This window comes from Poromitra crassiceps (assembly GCF_964638095.1).
Source record: "Poromitra crassiceps genome assembly, chromosome: 1".
In the NCBI taxonomy this organism is placed as follows: domain Eukaryota; kingdom Metazoa; phylum Chordata; class Actinopteri; order Beryciformes; family Melamphaidae; genus Poromitra; species Poromitra crassiceps.
Window position 1 is genome coordinate 124,534,184 of NC_139623.1, and position 23,778 is coordinate 124,557,961.

Below are 23,778 nucleotides of genomic sequence, written 5' to 3' on the forward strand. Positions count from 1 at the left end.
CTTATTATAACAGAGTATGTCTACAGCACGTAGCCTATAGCCTACTTGTCAAGTCATGATTTTTTATTTATTTATTTTCTTAATTACAAAGACACGTTTTTACAATCCAACTTTAGACGGTTTTAACTTGACAATTGCCATTCTAAATTGTCCCTAGCTTCCTTCCAGTTGCAGTGTTTGCTAATACAATAACTGACAGGAATTAAGCTAGGTTTCAAACTGTTCCCTAGCAACATCGTTCCGTGAAAACTGTCTATATTTAGTGAGATTTGAAGATCTGAAGTAACGTACTGCCTGCCTGTAAATGTAGCAGTGTTTTTATGTCCAGATGACACCTGGCGGCTAAAATGTGGTACTACGGGGGGCAGGTCTGTCCAATGCGTTTGTTTACATAGGGGGGCGCGCATGTACAGGGGGGTTGATTTGCGCGTAACACCCGCCCACAACACATGGTTGGTTCTCCGATGCAAGGCCTCCAACAGCGCCACCTAACGTTATGCAAAGATTTAAATAGTAATATTCTCAGTCTTACAGGAGTGAAACGGATTAAGACTGAGGGCTGAGTCTAGGCAAGCTCCCACTTTGAACACAAACCTGTCCAGTGTCCAATTTGTAAAGGCTATGCACTCCAGTGAACAGCTTTTATCCATTAAGACACTGAGAAGAACGTTATCAATGTTATGAAACCGTTATTGTCACACAGAAACATAATTTGTATTGTATAGCTTCATGCTTACTTTATTAGATTAATGTGGAAAATAATCATTTTTCCATCGCCTCCGTCTGCTCTATAATTGTGCAGAATTGTTGTTTTACTTTGAAAAACCTCACCGGAACTTCTTATATTCGCTGGTAACACACACAGGCCAGTAACGTTAGCGAGCTAGCTAGCACCAATTTCACTAGCTGTAACCGGCTGCTGATCATTGTGAACTTACCCGGCGAATGACAGCCTCCTGTTGGGGGTATAGACCGCATGGTTCGGTCGGGACAGCCTCTCTCGGAGCTGCTCTCGGGGATTTGGCCCCACAAGTCTCCCGGCTCTCGGCCTCGGGGAGTCGGTGTGAGCCGGGGGACTTTCTGCTTTCCCGATGTAACTCCCCATTAGGAAGTCTCGCGGGCTGAACAGAAACGAGTCGCTTGCTAGGCGAGAAGAGAAGGCTTCTCTTCGATAAACCCCGGCGTCACAGAGTCTTTGGCGAGAGTGTGAGTGTGATGACTCCTCTGCTTTGTTGCTCCTTCTCCCCGGCGAGGACACAGACCTCCTGCCCCACAGCCACCGCCGGAGCACCGCCGGGAGCGTCAGTCCAGGCCGTGGATTCAGGCCTAACCTGGCGGGAAACGGCTCTCCGCTGTGATAATAACACGCAATACAACAAACCGCAATAATTAACGTGGCGTAAAGAATAGTAGGGATGTAATAAAGAGCCAGAGTCAGTGTACCCACAATAGACAGCAACACTAACGTCAAGCGATTCTCTACAAGAGACATGGCGCCAGCCCCAGCGCCGCCGGAGGACTCGCATATCCCAGCATGCTGTTCTACCCCGGTTCTACCAATCTACCAAAGAACTTTTATGGAAAGAAATGACAGCTCCATATTGCCCCATTGCAACATTAGCGCCCAGCAGCCTCCGCCATTTTTTATTTTTGGAAGCGTGACAGCGCCAAAAGAACCTCGCACAGGCTCGCAGTGGTCAGCTGCGGTAGCGCTGGCCCCTATAATCAGCCTCTCTAAACAGTAACTCAACGGGAGAACACTCTAAACTTTGGGGATTCACATCTTTTTGCATTCTGTTTCCAAAAATGGCTGGAGTGTCGTCTCTTTCCTTCCACGCTCTTTGACGACACTCCGGCCATTTTTGGAAACAGAATGCGCCTCGCAGTGGTCAGCTGCGGTAGCGCTGGCCCCTATAATCAGCCTCTCTAAACAGTAACTCAACGGGAGTTGAACCTCGGGTCCTTTTCATTAGGTATTTATCTTGAAAAAACTAAACAAAGAAAACGAAAAAATTTGCTTAGTTTCCACAATATGGTTGTTGTTTTACATCCCTGCACTACACCACTTCAATCAAGATTTGCAGTACGCCCGGAAAAGATGTGAATCCCCAAAGTTTAGAGTGTTCTCCCGTTGAGTTACTGTTTAGAGAGGCTGATTATAGGGGCCAGCGCTACCGCAGCTGACCACTGCGAGCCTGTGCGAGGTTCTTTTGGCGCTGTCACGCTTCCAAAAATAAAAAATGGCGGAGGCTGCTGGGCGCTGATGTTGCGATGGGGCAATATGGAGCTGTCATTTCTTTCCATAAAAGTTCTTTGGTGTCGTCTCTTTCCTTCCACAATCTTTGAATCTACTGCTGCTCCTGCTCTTCTTCTGTGGGTCGCAAAACAACTTCAAGGTGCATACCGCCACCTAGCGTTAAAACGGTGTTTCACAGCAGAGCAGAGGAGGTGGTTGGTCCTTTTTTTTTAGTAACTTCAGCCCTTATAGCAACATTTCATTCCTACTCAGAATTTAAACCCTTTAATGGCACTTTTTTTTTTAATAGTGTGTACACACACACACACACACACACACACACACACACACACACACACACACACACACACACACACACACACACACACACACACACACACACACACACAAAGTGATTTTTCCATAAATAAATGCAATGTTTTATACTTATGTTTTAATAATAATAATAATTATTATTATTAGACTCAGTCTCTCCTGATACACGGAAGATGTGTGGGAGCAGTGGAGGGGAAGAAACTATGACATTTTTTTTTTTGAGAAACTGGTCTGGAGTAGGGGAACATATTATTGGATGGATTCGTCCAGAAGGAGGCGGTAATGCAACATTTTGGATGCCAACCGCCGTAAAACCAAACAGAAGAAGATGCACGGAAGATGAAATATCAAAGTTGCCAATTGATTTGTAGGCTACTGCCGCCACTGCCGCCACCCACGGCTCATCCAACGGGCGTTTCTGCACTCCTCCAGTTTGCCCATGACATTATTCAGGTATTTGTTGTTTTTCTTCCTTGGGAATTTTAAGAGAAGTTCAGTTCCCAGCGCTTGACTGCTGCGTAGGCGGGCACAGGGCGTGGTTTTGCCGAACCATGGGCGATATTCCCCCCCCATGATGGCGAAGGCATGACCCGCCCCGCTGTGCCTGATTGGCTGACTGCACTCGGCTGCTCTCGCCTTGTTGCTGAGGCAACATCATTAAATCATCAACAAGCATGAGATGGCAGATGGCATCACCTGGTTTCCTCTGCTCTGATTCATATTTCAATTCAAATACATGTCACTCCAATGAGCTGAATTAAAGTTCACTGTAAATGCGCAGTGACCCTGTTTTTACATCACATTCTTTCATTTTTTATACGTGCACTGAAGACAGTGGCACTGGCAGCGTTATAAACATGAACCATAGACCACCAGACTATATTCAATCAAAACAGAAAACACAGTGGTGTCTTTGTGCAGGCTAGCAAGCGAAACGTCTGTCTGTCTGTCTGTCTGTCTGTCTGTCTGTCTGTCTGTCTGTCTGACCCATTGAGTCTGAACGTATGGTCTGAACCACAGACTGTAGATTGTAGAAAGAGATGCAGGATAGCCAAGCGAATGTGATTGGATGAACGTTTGACGCTAGGCCAATCAGAGGCAGAGAGGGGCGGGCCATGCCATCGCCATCATGGGAAAACAAATATCGCGAACCGCGGTGGGTTCCATCCAGACCAGACGCGGGCCTGACGGCGCTACACACCAACCAATCAGATTTAGTATTTGAGCGCATGCGTATTTTGTTGTAGCGGCTGGCAGCAGCTAGCCTAGCAGTACAAATTAAAGTAACGTTACGTGGCAGAAAGTGTCGCTATGGAGGTAGCTGTAGGTGCTGTGGTCGCTTTGACTCTGTTACTTGGGGCACTGGTTATCCTGGTCGCCTTAGCGGTGGGCAGACAGAAAGGGGAATCAAGAGAAGATAACGTTATGGAACAAACAACAGACTCGGCCGGTAAGTCTAGCTTAATGTTAGTTAGCTAGCTACTGAACTACTGACTCAGTGGGGAGCCGACAAGTCATTGACATTATATAAACTACTAGCAAGTATAATTTGAAATTAACAAGGCACTCTTATAAAGCTGTAGGTGTCACTCATGCTAGCGTCCTCTGGTCCACCATGGGGTGTGTAACGTGCCCCAAAAAGACGATAGGTGTTTGTGGCATGTGACGTTAGCTTCCCAATGTGGTAGCTGTACAAGCCAGTGTGCCATGAGCAGGAATTTCTGACTTCCGTTCAGGATTTTCAGAATAAAAGGTGTCATATTTAAAAATCGATACAATACACAAATTGAAGTGATGTCACACAGATTGAATAAATACCCATGCAAACTACACTCTAAATCAATATATTATGTAAAATTCGCTCTTGTTGATATTTGAAAAAACACATTTTACAGCCTATGGCCACACAGTCCGAACGGGGACACCCCGGCATTCTGAAATGTCGGCACTCTCTTTCACTCAAGCCCTTGGACTGAGCGGACGCTTATCTCCTCCTCTCCAGCTTTCCTGAGTTCCCAGCCTGCTCCCTGCAAATAATCTTTCCTTTCCGCTGCTGTCTCTTCATAAACCCTGAGGAATTATGGAATTAATCAGCTGGTCCCTCAACGCAATTGATAAAATTATCGGGTCACAATGCTGGGCCAGGTGAGCCTAAGTGCCCAGACGGCACGTTCTCGGCTGGGTACGTGATGGACGGATGGAAGAAGTGGCAGACTGTATGCCTTGCCATTTTGACTGTTGAGGACGTCGAAGATGTCTACATATTCGGATTCATGATAGCTGGACTTTTGCTGACCGGTGTCGGCATCGCAGTCGTCTATCGAAAAATTTCCATGAAAATGGGGAATAATGAAAGCCCAAAGATACAGATCCTCATTAACATGATAAACGAGCTGGCCCGTGTTGTGAACTCTCAGTCTAATGCGTTCACCGAACGCATGAACTCTCAGGCTAATGAGACCACTGAATGCATTTCAAAGATGGAGGCTATGCTGGCAGAGGTGGTCAAAAAACTGGACACGATCTTGGAGAAGATGCAAAGAAACGGGATTGATGAGTATTAAGTTGAAGAGACGAGCTCCGAGGGAAAGATTTGGATTATACTTTCACTCGGATAACCAAATTATCCATCACTTATTTCTAGGGGTGTCACGATACACTCAGTTCACGATACGATACGTATCACGATACTGTGTTCACGATAACGATACGATACGATACGATTTTAACAATATTTTTTTAAACTTGAATAATGACAATATATGACTGGAAAAGTAGTATTTTATTTGAAATGCACAAATACAAAACATGCTGTTGTGGGAAATTGTTATTACAATAACAACTAGAAAAAACATGAGATTGGAGATAAGGCTTATCTTGAAATAGAATGAGTTACACCGTCACTTAGATTTACTTTGAACTAAAAGGTTTCTCAGCAGTATACATTCTCATTATGCATCTTCAGTTTTTCTTCAAACTCAAACAACAATACTTTTCTTAGTCTATTTTTTATGCATCTTCAGTTTTTCCTGTCAAGTAAACAGTTTTGCCAGAAACTCAATTGAATGGTTTCTCTCCTGTATAACTTCTCATGTGTCTCTTCAGAGACTTGTTCAACTGAACTACTTTCCACACATTGAACTTCAACAAACAAAGACGTTTCTTTGTCTACTTTTGAAAAAAAAAATTTTTTTTTTTTTTTTTTTTTTTTTTTTTCACGATATGAGATTTCATCTCAACGATACATATCGTGACGTTTTACTATCGCGAAATTTCGTGGGACGATATATTGTGACACCCCTACTTATTTCGGATCTCCAGTCTGCCCGAGGAGGTATGAGAAATTTTCACCGTTGAAGGGCAGTGGAAACGAGGAGTTAACACCCCCCCCCCCCCCCACCACCCTTCACCTAGACAGCTGCAAGATAAGACTTTGGACGAGGCCGTATACCGCTCAACAACCGGGAAGGAGGGCCCCACTATCTGGCTGTTTAGGCTTACAGCTTCATGGACAATCTATGGACATTCTTGCCAACACTCAAACTGAGTCCGGCCTGTAGCCCTTGCAAACCTCAACCTGGACGCCACTCCCCCCCCCCCCCCCCCCCCTTCTCTCGGTCAAACACATTGGAGCCCAAGTGGATGCTGCTGTGCGCGATATGCATAGCCTTCAATCATGCGTGAGCGAGCTTCTCCTCCCCTCTCCCACTGCTAAACCCTCCCCCAGCAACCCCCACTCCCTCCCCCCACCTAGTTTGTTTGCAACGGATGTTAATTCCTTACATGTAACAACAAATGTTTATGTATTGTATTATATTCAAGCGTGCCATTATTCCTTTCAATCTAGAAATAATGTAAATAGTCTTAATTCGAGTATTGAATGGTGATTACCATTCGTGTGTGTTTATGTCTCTAAATGTTGTACGTTGAGGACCGCAATGGAAATAAGCCGCAAGGCTTTATTGTGTTTTTATCCTCGGTGAACTGTCTGTTTCCCTGTATCTGTGTTGACTTTTTCACCAAAATAAATCAATCATAGGGCTGGGTATCGTTCAAAATTTTTCGATATCGATACCGTTTCGATACTTGGATTTCGATACCGGTTCCTGAACGATACTTTTTTCGATACCAATTTTTAGAAAAATCCATTTTAACAAAAATAAAACTGCATTACACATTGAAATTATTTTACAAATCTTTAGTTTTCCCCCCATCTTAAGTTTTACAGCAGAAAAAAATAAAACCTACTGTATTTAACATAACTTTAAGTTCTCTAAACGTATTGCCGTCCCTACAAAAAATATTGGAGTACTACAAAGGAAAGAAATGTAGCTAAAACAAATAAATCAGTGGAATAGTTTTCAGTGCAAAACAGAGAGTTGCAAATCAGGGTTTAATGCTCACTGATGCAACAGAACTCTATTCTTGTCCAAACTGATGAGATGGCTCCACTTCATGCATGGAAGACTAGTTGAGCATTGACTAGCCTATCAATATAGCCTTATATGCCACAAAGTGAATCGCATTTATATTCAACAAACTATCATGACATCAGCGTTTGTTAACGAGTTGCTAAAAATACATGGGCGATAACTGCCCGCTTGCACATAACGATAACGCTAATTAATTAAACATTAACGCTAGCGTTGCAGATCAGTGTGCTCACTGCTGCAACAGAACGTCATTCTTGTCAAATCTGACGAGACAGCTCAACTTCACTGACTAGCCAATCAATATAAATGAATCGCATTTACATTCAACAAACTATCATGACATCAGCGTTTGTTAACGAGTTGCTAAAAATACACAATGCCCGCTTGCGCATAACGTTACGGCGGCAATTAATTAAACGATCTAATGCTACAACTCACAGCCAGATGCATGGATTTGTCAGACTGAGGGATCTGATAACCGCTAACTTGCGGTAAGCTGAGCTGACCCACCTCTCAATTATTTCTCTTGTCTGTGGAAACCAGTCCGTGTTGTTTCTGTTTCTTTTCCTGCTTTTCATCATCTTCGCCATATGGTACTCCAGGATAGGAGTAGCTTGAGTGGCTAACTTCTTGTATACTATCCGCACCGCACGCCTGGCTCACAGTCACAACAAACACACCGGCTAAAGTGGGCGTAACGTTTCCTGCATGCCTCTACATGACAGCCAATCACCAGCCGTATTAGAGCGCGGCGTGCAAGCATGTCGCATGCTTATAGGCTCAATGACGCTGTTTTGTTTTGGTATCGAAAATTGGTATCGATTGACAAGGGAGGCTTCGATACCCCTCTCCCAGCCCCCACGTCTAAACCTAACCTCTCCCACCCCCCATGCCTAAACCTAACCTCCTGCAGACCCTAACCCTAAACCTAACCTCTCCCACCCCCACGCCTAAACCTAACCTCCCCCAGAACCTAACCTCTCCCACCCCTGTAGGCTAAATAACTCAAGATGCTATGTCGGAAAGGCGGACCTACCGTAAATTCCGGACTATAAGACGCACCGGTCTATAAGCCGCGGGACCAAAATGGACTATTTTTTTCTTCTATAAGCCGCACCGGTCTATAAGCCGCGGGTGTTTTGATGTTTAATTACCATATGAAAGGGTTCGTGCACAGAGAGGAATGTCGGGAAAGCGATGGCTGTTTGGGGAAGCTCCCATTTATTAACATTTCAACAAAACAAAACAAAAGTCAGGTCACTAATCCCCAGACAAAATCACACAACAATAGGCTATATGTGCAGCAAACCTGTAACCAGAGAAGTCAAGTCACTAATCCTCGTCTTCCTCTTCTTCCTGCGTACTGAAACCACCAAAGTCCTCATCTTCAGTGTCGGAAACGAACAGGTTCAGGGTGGCTTCGTCAACCACTCTCCTCTCTCCTTCATTGTCACTCAAAACCAACGAACTCCTCTTCATCACTGTCGGCATCGAACAGCCTCTGAAGCCTCTGACGGCCCTCAGCGCCAGCTGTGGCGGCGTCATTCTCTTCATCCCGCAGCAGTCCAGCGTTTTGGAACCCGTTGGTGATTGTGGATGTTTTCACACTCCTATAATATTCCGTGCTGAGACAGTTCCTCCTGCTGCACCGTCCAACGCCTCACCATTGACTCATCGATGCCCAGGTTACGCGCGGCTGCTCTGTTTCCCTCTTTTAATGCGAGATTGACTGCTTTCAACTTGAAAGCTGCCTCGTGTGAATTTCTGCGTACCTTCCCCATGGTAAGTGAGAGTGTTGCTTCTACTGCTCGTTCTCATGCTGTCGAGAACGAGCAAAGCTTTTTTTTGGTGAAAGAATCCTCCAGGGCGCTTCTTGTTAACAGTCCGAGTGAGTGGCAGGTCGAACGTCAAAGGCACTTCATCCATATTTATGATCTGCTCCGGTTCGATGGAATATTCCTTGATCTTCCTTTGTGTGAATTCGCCGAAGTTTGTGATTTTCTCCTGGTAGTCGGGGGAGGGAGTTGATGGCCGAGTGGCCGTTTGCTTACCGTAATTACCATATGTAAGTGGTCACGCACAGAGGGGATTGTCGGGATGGCTGTTTGAGGAAGCTCCCATTTACCGTATTACCGTAACATTTCAACAAAACAACATAACACAACACCACCGTTGTTTATTTTTACAGTGCACACAGTGTCCGCGGTGTGGTGAAAAGAGGGCAAGAGAGGAAATTAAAACAGAAGTGGATTTATAGTTAGAAAGAGTGCTAAAAAAGAGAGATTTTATTTGTATTTTTTTTTTTTTTCTGAAAAAATCCATAGATAAGACGCACCGTTATATAAGCCGCAGGGGCCAAAAAACGGGAAAAAAGCCGCGGCTTATAGTCCGGAATTTACGGTAATATCTTTCGCAATGGCGAAACCTTTTTTGGAGATAAAAAAGGCCGCCTCTCCGAAAGCATAGGAGTCAATGATCGGAATGCCGACACTTCGGAATGGCGAGAGGACCCCAGTCCGACCAGTAAAATGAGACCATTTTGAAATATTCTTCAAAAATTCAAATGTTGATGCGTTGGGGAACCCTCAGTGCAGTTAACCTCGCGTCACCAGGCTCTTCTCGGCGAGAAAGAGCCTGGCCTCCATTCACAAGTGATTTTGTCACCCTGCCTGCTTCCGGCCTAGAGCCCGCCCTAGACAGGAAACAACAGCGGACATAGCTTGTTAACTTGACAAGTAGACACAACGAATCAGAAAATAAAACGGCGAACAACAAAACAAAAGATGGACGTACCGAACAAAGTTTTTGAAGAAGTTCTTGTAGAAACATTGCGGATTTACAATCTCACATATTTTAAGCCAATACAGAAGCTTTACTTTTCAAACAAATGGCCAGTTGATGGAATAGTTATAACGCTAGTTGTCTGTCGGCTGTTATGAATAATGGAGGATCGAGTACAACAGTTGAAGCATCTCTGCTGCCTGTGCTGGGAAAGACATGGACATTGATCATAAGATTTCACATGGCGAGTACTCCATTGTCTTTGGCTCTCCAGAAACCTTCCTCGGCAGTTACTAGAAATGTGCTAACGCTGTGAGGAACCTCCAGAAAACAATACTGGTACATCAACAATACTGGTGATGTGTTACCATTACATTATGGAGTGATGTAAGCATTACTAAAAATGTATATTAAGGTTAACGTGAAAGCTCGCGGCGGAAGACATACCTTTATATTCTGGCTGACTTGACGGTGCTGCAAGGAAACTGCAGAGGGAGACGTAGAGAGCAGATGCTTTCCTCCTCACTTGTGCTGATTTTAACGGAACTCTAGCAGAAACATCTCGTGTACAGTAGGGGGCGCAGCTTGTAGAGATTATTTTTGTAACTCGAGTGCTGTAACGCTAAGCACAGCTTTCACTCACGCTGATTGACAGAGCTCTGCAATGTCTTATGATATAGAATTAGTTAAAATCGCCTTAAATAATAAATATATATATTATAATATAAAATATAAATATTAAATATCGCTGTAGAAAAGCCAATTGGCGATCACTCCCTTCAATCGTCAATTTACGATTTGATCGTAATGTCAGTGTGGTCTTGTTTGATCTTGCAGCTGAAGACAATGTTACAAAGGCTCCTGTGTTTTCTTTTGCAGCTGAAGACAACGTGACGAAGGTTCCTATCTCCAAGAAACTGAAGCCGGAGAAGCAGCGAGCCCGTAAGGAGAAAGCTCAGCAACATTGTTTCAGCCACCCGCTACTGGCAGCCTCTCTGAAGGTAAACTGAAATAGAAATGGCATCATAAAACTGACATACGGTAAGGGCCTGTTATGGCTAATTTCCACCACATATAACAGCACAGTACAGCTCTACTCGACCTGGTCTTACTCGTCTCTACTTGATATAGACTCTGTTTCCATAGAAAGTTGACTTGCCTCCGCCCACACCTGGTCATCATAGCGACCGCATATCTGCCCTCCGCCCATAGCCGAAGTAGGCTATAACGTATAACGTTAAAATTAAATCCATACAGAGAACTTTTAAACTGCTTATGAAATACTGGTGCCTCTAAATCAGAGGTTCTCAAATGTTTTTCAGCCAAGGACCCCTTACAAGATAGAAAATATACCGGGGACCCCCTCATTCTGATTTGTGATTTTGGGCTAAGCTTAACTCATTGAGTGCCAGCCACTTTTGGAAAACGGATGCTCCCAGTGCCAGCCCTTAGCGTTTTCAGTGATTTCTCGAGGCCCACAGAATATTGTGTGATATGTAAACACCGAACACGCCCAAAGAACGATGAGACTCTATTGTATCATCAGCAAAAAAAAGTTTATTGATATCATTTTCCATTCTTTAGTTATCACCCGGAGAAGATAGGTTGTTTTCAGCAAAAACAGACGTTTCAAACTAGAAGCTGAGATAATCAGCCTTTTGTGAAATGAAGCATTTCAAGCACATCACTGACTCTGAAGCTAATATTTTCTGATGTAGTGACACCTCAAAAATAATTTCCTTCAATAAAACAGCGAAAACAAAGGAATTTTGTTTGGCAAAATAATATTTTTTAGCTGCAACCAGCAGCGCTGGCCCCTGCGTGCGCAGACCCTACACTTTCTTGCTGGTCTTGATTTACTGCTGGTGGGCATCAGATATTCTATCTTGCCAATCTGTCCATCGAGCCTGCTGTCTGGGTCTGTCTGGGTCGGTGTTGTATGCTGCCCTGCGTGCCCCACCCCACTCAACTGCAAACCCCTCCTCCGTGGGTGTGTCTCTGGTGGCTCTGGTGGCTCTCTGCTGCGTTTGCTCTGCACTGAAAACCCAGCTTTTTCACAGCGTTCCGCGTGTATTTGTCACCGGCTCCCAGCGCTTCCAGTTGAGAATAATAACAACTCCACAACTAATCATGTGGAGGGGCTATCGCAGCGGACACAGAGGGGCTCAATTGTGGGAGCAGATTGGCTGCTGCAGGCACAGCTAACGTTATGCTTCATGCATATCGATGCATACCGATGCGGTTTCCGTTTCATCACGGGGCTTCTTCTGCTGTTTTTCCTCACCTTTCTCTAATCTGGAGAGCACTGTCGCCACCTAATGGGTCCGTAAAATAGGTTATACACATTCAACATGCCCCAAATTTTTACAGGAGATGTATCAGGCTTTGATCCACGTCCCACCATCAAAAAACGCAATTGACGACAATCGTCGTCATTGGCACTCTACGTTACTATTTGAATTGACGACCATTGTCGTCATTGGCACTCAATGAGTTAACACATTCACTGCCAACAGTTTTTTCCAATCAGTAGGTAGCTTCTGCCAAGGTTTTTTTTGAGGATTCTGGCTCATCTTTCAAGAGCAGAGGATTCTTTTCTGCTAGGACTTTGTGAACACAAAATATCTCAAAAGAACTAATAGAATGTGTGCTTTCTCTGTCTAAAAGAGTTAGTTTTTATCATGTTCTGTTATGTAGGCATTAGCAGTTGAATACAGCATGGTTTCAGAGATTTTCAGAGAGTTTTGAGATAAATGGATTTTTAGAACCACCTCACGTGCCTGTGATTACGGGTGCCCTTGGGCAAGTGTGTATACTTGTGTGTGTCTGTGTGTGTGTGTGTGTGTGTGTGTGTGTGTGTGTGTGTGTGTGTGCGTGCGTCTGTGCGTGATTCGATAGAACAGGCAGAACAGTCACTTTAACCATTTATTTTTGGCATCAGTGAGACATCAGACATCTAAACAATATAGTTCTGAACAGTAATTTCCTCCATAACAGCACCCCCACCCCCCTCTCCTTCAAACTCCTCCCTCCGTGGCTGTGTCTCTGGTGGCTTTGCAGCGTTTGTCACAGGCGAGTCTCATCTGCCTGTCTGTGCTGCCTGGCTGCTGGCGGCCGCTCGTCGGGCGAGTCTGGATGGGGCTCGTTCGTTTCTGGGTTTTCGGTTGTGTGGTGGGATGAAGCTGCGTGCCATTCTGGGCTTTCTGCTGGTGTTTCAAAGTGTGTTGCACACAGTCTATTTTTGGAATCGCCCACCGTTGTGCGCCAGCGCGAAAGACCAACAACTTTCATAAAGTCATGTCATAGTTGCATGCACCTGACAAACTGAACTGTTTGTTACAGTCTACTTACAGTCCACCTTAACTGGATGTGTGTGTGGACTACTGTACTTATGTAGTTTTTGCAACTTCACTTCACTTAAACAAAACATTTTGTGCAGCCCATTCAGTAACTGGGGAATTTGTAAATGACTGTTATGACAAAACTGTTACTGTTAAAACAAAATGAAAATATGCTACCGTTTGTTTACTGCTGGCCTTGGAACTAAAGTTTATAGTAGCCCGGTAGCCTGGCATGGCCTGCAAAAAAAGATTTTTTTTTTTTTTTTTTTTTTTTTTTCAATATCGATACTTGGCGTCCAAATATCGATACAATATCGTCAGGCAAAATGTCGCGATACTGTGGTGTATCGATTTTTTCCCCCACCCCCACCCCTACACACAAACACAACAACAGAGGCTCACACAAACACAACACAGGCTCACACAAACAAACAACACAGGCTCACACAAACACAACACAGGCTCACACAAACACAACACAGGCTCACACAAACAAACAACACAGGCTCACACAAACACAACACAGGCTCACACAAACACAACACAGGCTCACACAAACAAACAACACAGGCTCACACAAACAAACAACACAGGCTCACACAAACAAACAACACAGGCTCACACAAACACAACACAGGCTCACACAAACACAACACAGGCTCACACAAACAAACAACACAGGCTCACACAAACACAACACAGGCTCACACAAACAAACAACACAGGCTCACACAAACACAACACAGGCTCACACAAACACAACACAGGCTCACACAAACAAACAACACAGGCTCACACAAACAAACAACACAGGCTCACACAAACACAACACAGGCTCACACAAACAAACAACACAGGCTCACACAAACAAACAACACAGGCTCACACAAACACAACACAGGCTCACACAAACACAACACAGGCTCACACAAACAAACAACACAGGCTCACACAAACACAACACAGGCTCACACAAACAAACAACACAGGCTCACACAAACACAACACAGGCTCACACAAACACAACACAGGCTCACACAAACACAACACAGGCTCACACAAACAAACAACACAGGCTCACACAAACACAACACAGGCTCACACAAACACAACAACAGAGGCTCACACAAACACAACACAGGCTCACACAAACACAACACAGGCTCACACAAACAAACAACACAGGCTCACACAAACACAACACAGGCTCACACAAACAAACAACACAGGCTCACACAAACACAACACAGGCTCACACAAACACAACACAGGCTCACACAAACAAACAACACAGGCTCACACAAACACAACACAGGCTCACACAAACAAACAACACAGGCTCCCACAAACACAACACAGGCTCACACAAACACAACACAGGCTCACACAAACACAACACAACACAGACTCACACAAACAACATGGACGTTTATTTGGAGTCCTGGACTGCAGCGATCGCACCAACGGCAGCAGAAGCCGTAAGTTCGCTCCTTTTATAGTGTTGTGAAATGTCGGGTGCACGGCGTGCGCGGATCTATAAATAGTATGAAATAATTTGCGTGGATTTATGGCGGGCGGTTGGCTCATGCATACACGCGGATTAGGATGGCATAAAAGCATATCTAGTCTGAACTGAGGCTGACGGCGGCTAATTATTATTATTATTTAACTAAAGATGCCAGCCTGCTACGTTAAGTGTGTGTGTCTGTGTTCACAAACACACACTTAACGCAACACAGGCTTGACAATGTTGCTGCAATAAAATGGTTGAAGTCAGATGTACAGACTGAAAAATTGTTCTTATATAAACCAGATGTTGACAAAGTTTTCCTTTGGGGACATCATTTGCAGTTGAAAAAGTAAGAAATCGCAATATATCGAAATATCGCAATATTCAATATATCGCAATATCGATATATCGCAATATCGAAAATATCGCAGTATCGTGGGCATCTGGTGATTCCCACCCCTATTTGTGTGAGCCTGTGTTGTGTTTGTGTGAGCCGTGTTGTGTTTGTGTGAGCCTGTGTTGTGTTTGTGTGAGCCTGTGTTGTGTTTGTGTGAGCCTGTGTTGTTTGTTTGTGTGAGCCTGTGTTGTGTTTGTGTGAGCCTGTGTTGTGTGTTTGTGTGAGCCTGTGTTGTGTGTTTGTGTGAGCCTGTGTTGTGTTTGTGTGAGCCTGTGTTGTGTTTGTGTGAGCCTGTGTTGTGTGTTTATGTGAGCCTGTGTTGTTTGTTTGTGTGAGCCTGTGTTGTGTTTGTGTGAGCCTGTGTTGTGTGTTTGTGTGAGCCTGTGTTGTGTTTGTGTGAGCCTGTGTTGTGTTTGTGTGAGCCTGTGTTGTGTTTGTGTGAGCCTGTGTTGTGTGTTTGTGTGAGCCTGTGTTGTGTTTATGTGTTTGCAGAGCCACAGTGGGAACGTGACATGTCTGGACTTCAGCAGTAATGGGAAATACCTGGCATCCTGCGCTGATGACCGCACCGTCCGCATCTGGAGCACCAAGGACTTCCTGGACCGAGAACACAAGAGCCTGAGGGCCAATGTGGAATTGGACCACGCTACACTGGTCCGCTTCAGCCCTGACTCCAGGTCTCTGTCTCTCTCTCACATGCACACACATTTACACTGGTCCGCTTCAGCCCTGACTCCAGAGGCCTATACCACGAAACAAGATTAGTGGCTTAGCGAGGTAACTTCAGGTTTAAAGGAGAATTTCGTTTTTTTTTTACCTGGAGCCCTCTCCTCACATTAATTATTACCTGACGACTCACCCAGTGTTCTCCGCAGCGTTTTTGTGCCTCCTACGTGTTGTTTGGAGATCAATAGTGTCCAAGCCAGTCCTAGAATTGAGCTCCGTCGGGGCCACATGGCAGCGTGCTGTTCCTCCATGTAAATAGACAGTTTTATTCCCGTTTTTGACCCATATCGTGATTATATGATCCCTAAAGAAACATCAGACTGCCAATCTCCCCCGGGCTATTTACAGCAGTCTTTACAGGGATCCCATTTCCTCATTTCGGGTCAGTGTCACCAACTCTCGTCAAATCAGAGATAGATTTCCATGGCAACTTATGCTGCACGGCTAACCTGGTCTGGAGCAGGTTAAGTTCAGAGGATAAGATAAAAACCCATGAAGACCCACCTTCTGACCAATCGGCTCTCTGGAAACAGCGAGTCGCCATTCATATAGGATCCCCATATGATTTTCTTTTTTTTTGCAATCATCAAATCATGCTGTTTAATAAGGATCTTCGTATACCACACTTGTTGGCTGGATGGATGGATTATTTTGGCTAAGGCGAAGTGCTCACTAACACGAATTTAAACCAATTCATGAACAAAATTTGAGAGAAGTAAGCCTTTTGTCTGCATAGAAAAACTCTTGATTTATTGATTTATTGATTTATAATTCTCATGCCACCACCTCCTTCATTGACTTTGACATTGTTAATGCAGGGCCTTTATTACCTGGCTGGCCAACGGAGACACCATTCGAATCTTCAAAATGATCAAGAAGGAGGATGGCTCTTTGACCTTCAAAGCTGCTCCTGAGGACTTCCCGCAGAAACACAAGGCCGCCATCCTCAACATCGGCATTGCAGAGACAGGTACAGAGCTGGTTTAGGAGTGGGCATAGCAGAGACAGGTACAGAGCTGGTTTAGGAGTGGGCATAGCAGAGACAGGTACAGAGCTGGTTTAGGAGTGGGCATTGCAGAGACAGGTACAGAGCTGGTTTAGGAGTGGGCATTGCAGAGACAGGTACAGAGCTGGTTTAGGAGTGGGCATTGCAGAGACAGGTACAGAGCTGGTTTAGGAGTGGGCATTGCAGAGACAGGTACAGAGCTGGTTTAGGAGTGGGCATTGCAGAGACAGGTACAGAGCTGGTTTAGGAGTGGGCATTGCAGAGACAGGTACAGAGCTGGTTTAGGAGTGGGCATAGCAGAGACAGGTACAGAGCTGGTTTAGTAGTGGGCATAGCAGAGACAGGTACAGAGCTGGTTTAGTAGGAGTGGGCATAGCAGAGACAGGTACAGAGCTGGTTTAGGAGTGGGCATTGCAGAGACAGGTACAGAGCTGGTTTAGGAGTGGGCATTGCAGAGACAGGTACAGAGCTGGTTTAGGAGTGGGCATTGCAGAGACAGGTACAGAGCTGGTTTAGGAGTGGGCATTGCAGAGACAGGTACAGAGCTGGTTTAGGAGTGGGCATTGCAGAGACAGGTACAGAGCTGGTTTAGGAGTGGGCATTGCAGAGACAGGTACAGAGCTGGTTTAGGAGTGGGCATAGCAGAGACAGGTACAGAGCTGGTTTAGTAGTGGGCATAGCAGAGACAGGTACAGAGCTGGTTTAGTAGGAGTGGGCATAGCAGAGACAGGTACAGAGCTGGTTTAGGAGTGGGCATAGCAGAGACAGGTACAGAGCTGGTTTAGTAGGAGTGGGCATAGCCGAGACAGGTACAGAGCTGGTTTAGGAGTGGGCATAGCAGAGACAAGTACAGAGCTGGTTTAGGAGTGGGCATTGCAGAGACAGGTACAGAGCTGGTTTAGGAGTGGGCATAGCAGAGACAGGTACAGAGCTGGTTTAGGAGTGGGCATTGCAGAGACAGGTACAGAGCTGGTTTAGGAGTGGGCATTGCAGAGACAGGTACAGAGCTGGTTTAGGGGTGGGCATTGCAGAGACAGGTTTAGGGTCAGGTTTAGGCATGGGCATTGTAGAGACAGGTTTAGAGTCAGGTTTATTTCCTTTTTTATAGAGAGGAATAACTCTAGCTACCTTAAGATCATTTGGAAAATGTCCTTGGCTGATGGACATGTTTATTATGAAGGTTAAGCAGGGAGCTAGAGCCTCGGCTGCACCCTGCAGGAATCTATCCTGTCCTGTTGCCTTAGTAGGTTGAGGGCCTTGAGCTTTTTTTAAACAGTTTCCTCAGACACACTTGAAAACAAAAACGTGTCTGCCTGGACACCTTTTTGTTGATAAAAACTCTCCACATGACTTTCACCATACGTGTCTGTTGGAGTGGGCAGATCATTAACTAGTGTGTTTGCTATAGTATTGAAAAACGTATCTAGACCATTTGCTACATTAAAATGACCTGTTACTGTTCTCCTATGTCTAGACTCATGTTTTTTGCTTTTGTTATAAGCCTGTTTCTATATCCTGTCTGTTTCAGGCACTTCCGCAGCTGTTGTGGATTTGACTTATTTTCTGTAATTTTATCATTGAAATACTCAGCCTTGGCTTTCTTTATCAGACTAGTTACCTCATTTCTGAGTTTTTTTAAATCATTATAGACTTGCTCATTCCTGTTTCTACAAAAAATGGTGAATGTGTCATTTCTGACCTTGATAGCTTTGAGGATTTCTGAGTTCATCCAAGGCTCCGATCTGACTTTACATCTTATAGTTTTTTCTGGTGCAATTTAGTTTATGGCTGCTAGAAACAAGGATTTAAAATGCTACCAAGCTTTATCCACATACACACAACTAAAAACAGGTGACCAGTCCATGCACAGTAGCCTACCTTTTAGCACTTCACTATTGTAGTTCTTCAGGGACCTTATCTTGGTAGTGTTGTGATACCCAAGGACTGACCTCTGAACCTTGCGAGTGCAGAATGTAATTGAGTGGTCGCTTAGCCCATAGTCTCTAAATATCAAATAGTGAGGTAATAGACTCTATTACCTCACTATTTGAGATTTTAGACTTATCAGACACTAAAACTAAATCGATTGTGGTCTGTGAAGAACTTGTTATCCGAGTGGGTTTATTTATTAGTTGTTTAACTCATTGAGTGCCAATGACGACGGCTGTCGTCAAAGTAATTAGTAACGTAGAGTGCCAAAGACGATAGCTGTCGTCAATTGTTTTTTTTGACGGTGGGACGTGGATCAAAGCCTTATGTATGTCCTGTACAAATATTGTAGCTATTGAAGCTGTATAACCTATTTTACGGACTCATCAGGTGGCGACAGTGCTCTCCAGATTAGAGAAATGTCCGGAATACAGCCTGAAAAGAACATTGACAAGAAACAACACAAGTAGCATGTTATGTTACATGCCTATAGTTAAAAATAAATAAAAGGCTAAATAAACATCAAGGACCTTGTTTGTGGCACACAATGACCGATAATGTGCAAGGTAGCATTAAAGTGCACAGCAATCGGTAAAGTGCACAGCGATCGATAAAGTGCACAGCGATCGGTAAGTGCACAGCGATCCGTAAAGTGCACAGCGATCCGTAAAGTGCACAGCGATCCGTAAAGTGCACAGCGATCAGCCTAACGTTAACCTAACGTTAGCGGCTAATTTAACAGCGTTGTGTGTCGAGTACCTCGAATAACTCGAATAATTAAATTGATCGAGGCCAAAATGATTCGCCTCGACACGGCATTTAGAGAGACTGTTTCTCACGGACGCTTACTGGTGTGGCACAGCGCTCTTCCTGTGTAAACACGTGAGGACACAGACAGACCAGAGAGCAGCTATAGCGACTAGCGAGCGGACCCCGCAAAATGGAAAGAGGCGACGGAGAAAGCAGACAGGAGGAGCCGGGAAGGGAAGAACCAGGGCCGAAAAAGCGACCGAAACTGTCTAAAGTGTGGGATCATTTCACGCTGAAAAAGGACACGAACTCAGTGGTGTGCAAGTACTGTAACGATACTTTCATATCACAACAGTACCTCGTCAATGCTTCAGCACCTGAACCGTAAACATCCAGTCTACGCATCCACCAACGCATCTACGTCGAGCGGAGCAAGGTAACGTAACGTTAACTATACACAACGCTAATGTAAATGTATGCTAATGATTGCTACTTGATATTAAGACTAGTAGTAGTTGTGCTGCTGGCTTGCCACGTTGCCAATATGACTATTAGTAACTGCATTCACGCTGCATTTTTGTGATGTGGCTTGCCGTTTTCTGTGAGAAATACAAAGCTCAACCTAACGTTAACCTAACGTTAGCGGCTAATTTAACAGCGTTGTGTGTGTGTGTGTGTGTGTGTGTGTGTGTGTGTGTGTGTGTGTGTGTGTGATCACACTAGCCTGTTGGTGTGTGAGAGAGAGTGAGTGTGTGTGTGTGAGAGAGAAAGAGTGTGTGTGTGGAGAATGTACATTTACACACCCTAGACCGGTCGACTCTTCTCATGATGATTGCAAACAACTATTTAATTGGTGCATTTTAGGCTCCAATTATTACACCACCTGACCTGTTATCTTGCTATTCTGATATTTGTGTCAATAATAGGCAACAGGTCTAGGGTGTGTAAATGCGCATTCTCCAGTTTTGTTATGAACTTACCTAATAAATATCAATATTAATTATAATTTCACCTCTTTTTCAGCGGATCACAGCGTACAATGGACAGCTTTATAAGGACGGGTCCATCATGTTCAAGTGAACAAGCAGCTGAGTTCAGCAATAGCATTTTGAATATGATAGTGACAGACATGCGCCCTCTGTCCATGGTGGAAGATAAAGGATTCAGAAAGATGATTTCGAGTTTCAACCCGAACTACACACTTCCCTCAAGGACCTTCTTCACGAATAAGATGGAGAAAAAAGTATGAGGAGGTCAAAGGCAAGTTGATCGAGAGGCTTAAGACGCCAAACATGATGGCACTCACTACTGACATTTGGACAAGTGTAGCGACAGAGGCCTATATGGGGGTGACGTGTCACTTTCTGAGAGAGGATTGGGAAATGGAGTCCCACTGCCTTACAACCATGCCCCTTGAAGAGAGACACACGGGTGCACATATTGCAGAGTGGATTGAAGAGGTTATGTAGGCAGTGAAGGAGAGAGGAAGTGAAGTGGTGAAGGGTTAAAGGAAGTAGGCAGTGAAGGAGAGAGGAAGTGAAGTGGTGAAGGGTTAAAGGAAGTAGGCAGTGAAGGAGAGAGGAAGTGAAGTGGTGAAGGGCTAAAGGAAGTAGGCAGTGAAGGAGAGAGGAAGTGAAGTGGTGAAGGGTTAAAGGAAGTAGGCAGTGAAGGAGAGAGGAAGTGAAGTGGTGAAGGGCTAAAGGAAGTAGGCAGTGAAGGAGAGAGGAAGTGAAGTGGTGAAGGGCTAAAGGAAGTAGGCAGTGAAGGAGAGAGGAAGTGAAGTGGTGAAGGGTTAAAGGAAGTAGGCAGTGAAGGAGAGAGGAAGTGAAGTGGTGAAGGGCTAAATGAAGTAGGCAGTGAAGGAGAGAGAGTGTTGTGAGGGACTTGGATTTTTTTTTTTTTTCAATATTTTATATATAAAAAAATCAGCCCTCAAAGTCTTGGGACTTGACTTGGACTTGAGCTGAAGAAGACACTAGTTTAATACACACCAGTATGTGTAGAGACATTTATTTTTATTTATTTTATTTTTTAGGCACTGCTTAGCAAGGCAAGGCCCAGATTACGTCACCTCGCTCAATAATGACAGAAAAAAGAAAAAAAAGCACTGGTTGGGTTCATGTTAAAACTAAAGCAGTAAATATGTGCAATTACCTTGAGTTAATAAATACAGTTTTCTACAATTTAACTTGGTTGTGGTTTCCCCCTTTTTGCATGCAAGTTTGAAAGTGTTCCAATATAAACCACTAATGTGTGTACTCTTCCATTTTCCTTTGTTGTGAAGCTATCATACAGCGACCAGCGTGCTTGTGCACAGTTTACTGACATCACATTACAGGATTTCTGGGTCTTAAAGTTCAAATGTTTCAGTTATCTCCCGCTGCCATTTGGAAGCAGCAATGTGTGAAGTTGCCTCATGCAGCTGTAAGGTAAATGAACGATGTAAACTAGCTAGTAAGCCATTCATTCATATTATTTAACGGTTGCTGTACACTGGAAGAACTCAAACGTCAGGTTGAAAAGATGACACTGCCAGTTCTATGCAATTTAAAAATAAAAATGTTGTTTTTTCTAAGAAAGAAACTAATGTAGTTGTTTATTTGAAGAGATTTATCTTATTTTTTGGTGTATAGTTACGATAAGCCTTTGAAAACACAAAAAAGGGTTCTTATCCGATTACTCGATTAATCGATGGATTATTCGGTAGAATACTCGATTACTAAAAGAATCGATAGTTGCAGCTCTACACCCGACGCCGAAGTGCCAAACCTTTCCCTGCAGTCCGGGTTGGCATTTCCTTGTCGCGCTGCCTGGGAGGCGGCGCACAAAAAGCACTCCGAAAATAGACGCTGGGTGCGTGAGGCTGTGTGTTACTAGTGTGGGGAGGAGTTTGCAGCTGAGGGGGGGAGAGGGTGGGGCACGCAGGGCAGCACACAACTACACCACGTCACTACATCAGAAAATATTAGCTAGAGTCAGTGAATGTGCTTGAAATGCTTCATTTCACAAAAGGCTGAATATCTCAGCTTCTAGATGGAAATGCCTGTTTTTGCTGTTTTTGACCTATCTTCTCCGGCTGATAACTAAAGAACGGAAAATGGTATCAATAAACTTTTTTTTGCTGATGATACAATAGAGTCTCCTTGTTCTTTTTGCGTGTTCGGTGTTTACATAGTAATATCACACAATATTCTGTGGGCCTCGAGAAATCACTGAAAACGCTCTGAAACTCTGTCACTGGGAGCGTCCGTTCTCCAAAAGTGGCTGGCACTCAATGAGTTAAAGTTGTAGTTGGTGCAAAGGTTTAGGAAGGCCCTGTTCATGGAATGGTCAAGGCTTGAAACGTCTGTGTTAAAATCACCCATTAATATCACTTCACCAGACAAAAATTCTCTATGTTTGGAACATAGCTCTTCTAACCAAAGCCCTTTTCCCACATGCGCTTTGTACCGCAAAATGACCGGTACGTGGTCTAATGCCTGCATGTGAGAAAGGCGCCGTGCCGGTATAAGCGCGACCCCGTCGTCCCCGACATTTCACCAGTTTCGACCCAGTCAGAAGAGCGGTATGCTCTTAAGGAGACGCAAGTGGAAACGGTTCCAGTCATTTTCCGCGACAGTGGTCCTTCAATCATGGGCGAGGAGTAGCCTACACACGTTGCTTAATGTTCCAGCGGGCATAATCTAATCATTCGCGCACATTAAAGCAAACTGGCGAAATTATCTTGTGATAGCCTAATAAGAGCAGTATGTCAGCTTGCTGATTTCCGAAGGCAACCCCGGACACATCAAACAAAGCCAGTCTGTAAAAAGTGCTTCAACGCGACGCAGGTGAACGGATAAACATCGAACCAGCAACTATTTCTCTCAGACACGGATCCCAACTTCTTCAAAGTGCATCAACTAATCATTCGCGCACATCAAAGCAAACTACTTCCACATTTCGCTTGTGCAATTGCTGTGTCATTCGCTGTGTCTGTCCGTGGCTGCTGCTCTCGAGCAGAGAGGGGAGGGGGAAATCGGCTGTGTTGATTACGCTGGCGGCTTGACGCTGCTCTTAAGTCAAACGAGTGTGATTTATTGTGTGACAACTGACAAGCGAACTTATTTCGAGTTTTGCCGACCCCCCAAATAAGCTCCCCCCTCCCCCCGCCCCCCCAACATACAGGAAAATTCGCTGATAGATTCCCACATGCGCGAGCCGAAGTGTGAAGGGAAATGTCCGATATTGACTTACAGGTAATTTTCCGGTACGCATGTGGGAAAAGGGCTCTAGTGTAAAAATCAGTTTGATTTGGTGGTCTGTAGCATAATCCCACTAGGATTGGTTTACT

At 44.6% G+C, this 23,778-nt stretch overlaps 2 protein-coding genes across 2 annotated transcripts in view; one reads left to right on the forward strand and one right to left on the reverse strand.

Moving 5' to 3' along the window:
• The window catches only part of pom121 (POM121 transmembrane nucleoporin), a gene marked incomplete at its 5' end in the record, with an annotated part of 29,163 nt that extends 27,637 nt beyond the window's left edge, over window positions 1-1,526 (reverse strand). Inside the window, 2 exon segments of the mRNA XM_083636286.1 lie at window positions 939-1,504; window positions 1,506-1,526. Of these exon segments, the coding sequence (XP_083492412.1) occupies window positions 939-1,504; window positions 1,506-1,526 (587 nt within the window).
• Window positions 1,527-3,832: 2,306 nt separating this feature from the next.
• tbl2 (transducin beta like 2) overlaps window positions 3,833-23,778 on the forward strand; it is a 29,685-nt gene continuing 9,739 nt past the window's right edge. The window contains exons 1-4 of the mRNA XM_083650038.1: window positions 3,833-4,022; window positions 10,666-10,787; window positions 15,527-15,711; window positions 16,579-16,730. Coding sequence (XP_083506164.1) covers window positions 3,884-4,022; window positions 10,666-10,787; window positions 15,527-15,711; window positions 16,579-16,730 — 598 coding nt within the window. The 5' untranslated portion in view covers window positions 3,833-3,883. The remainder of the gene's footprint in view (window positions 4,023-10,665; window positions 10,788-15,526; window positions 15,712-16,578; window positions 16,731-23,778) is intronic.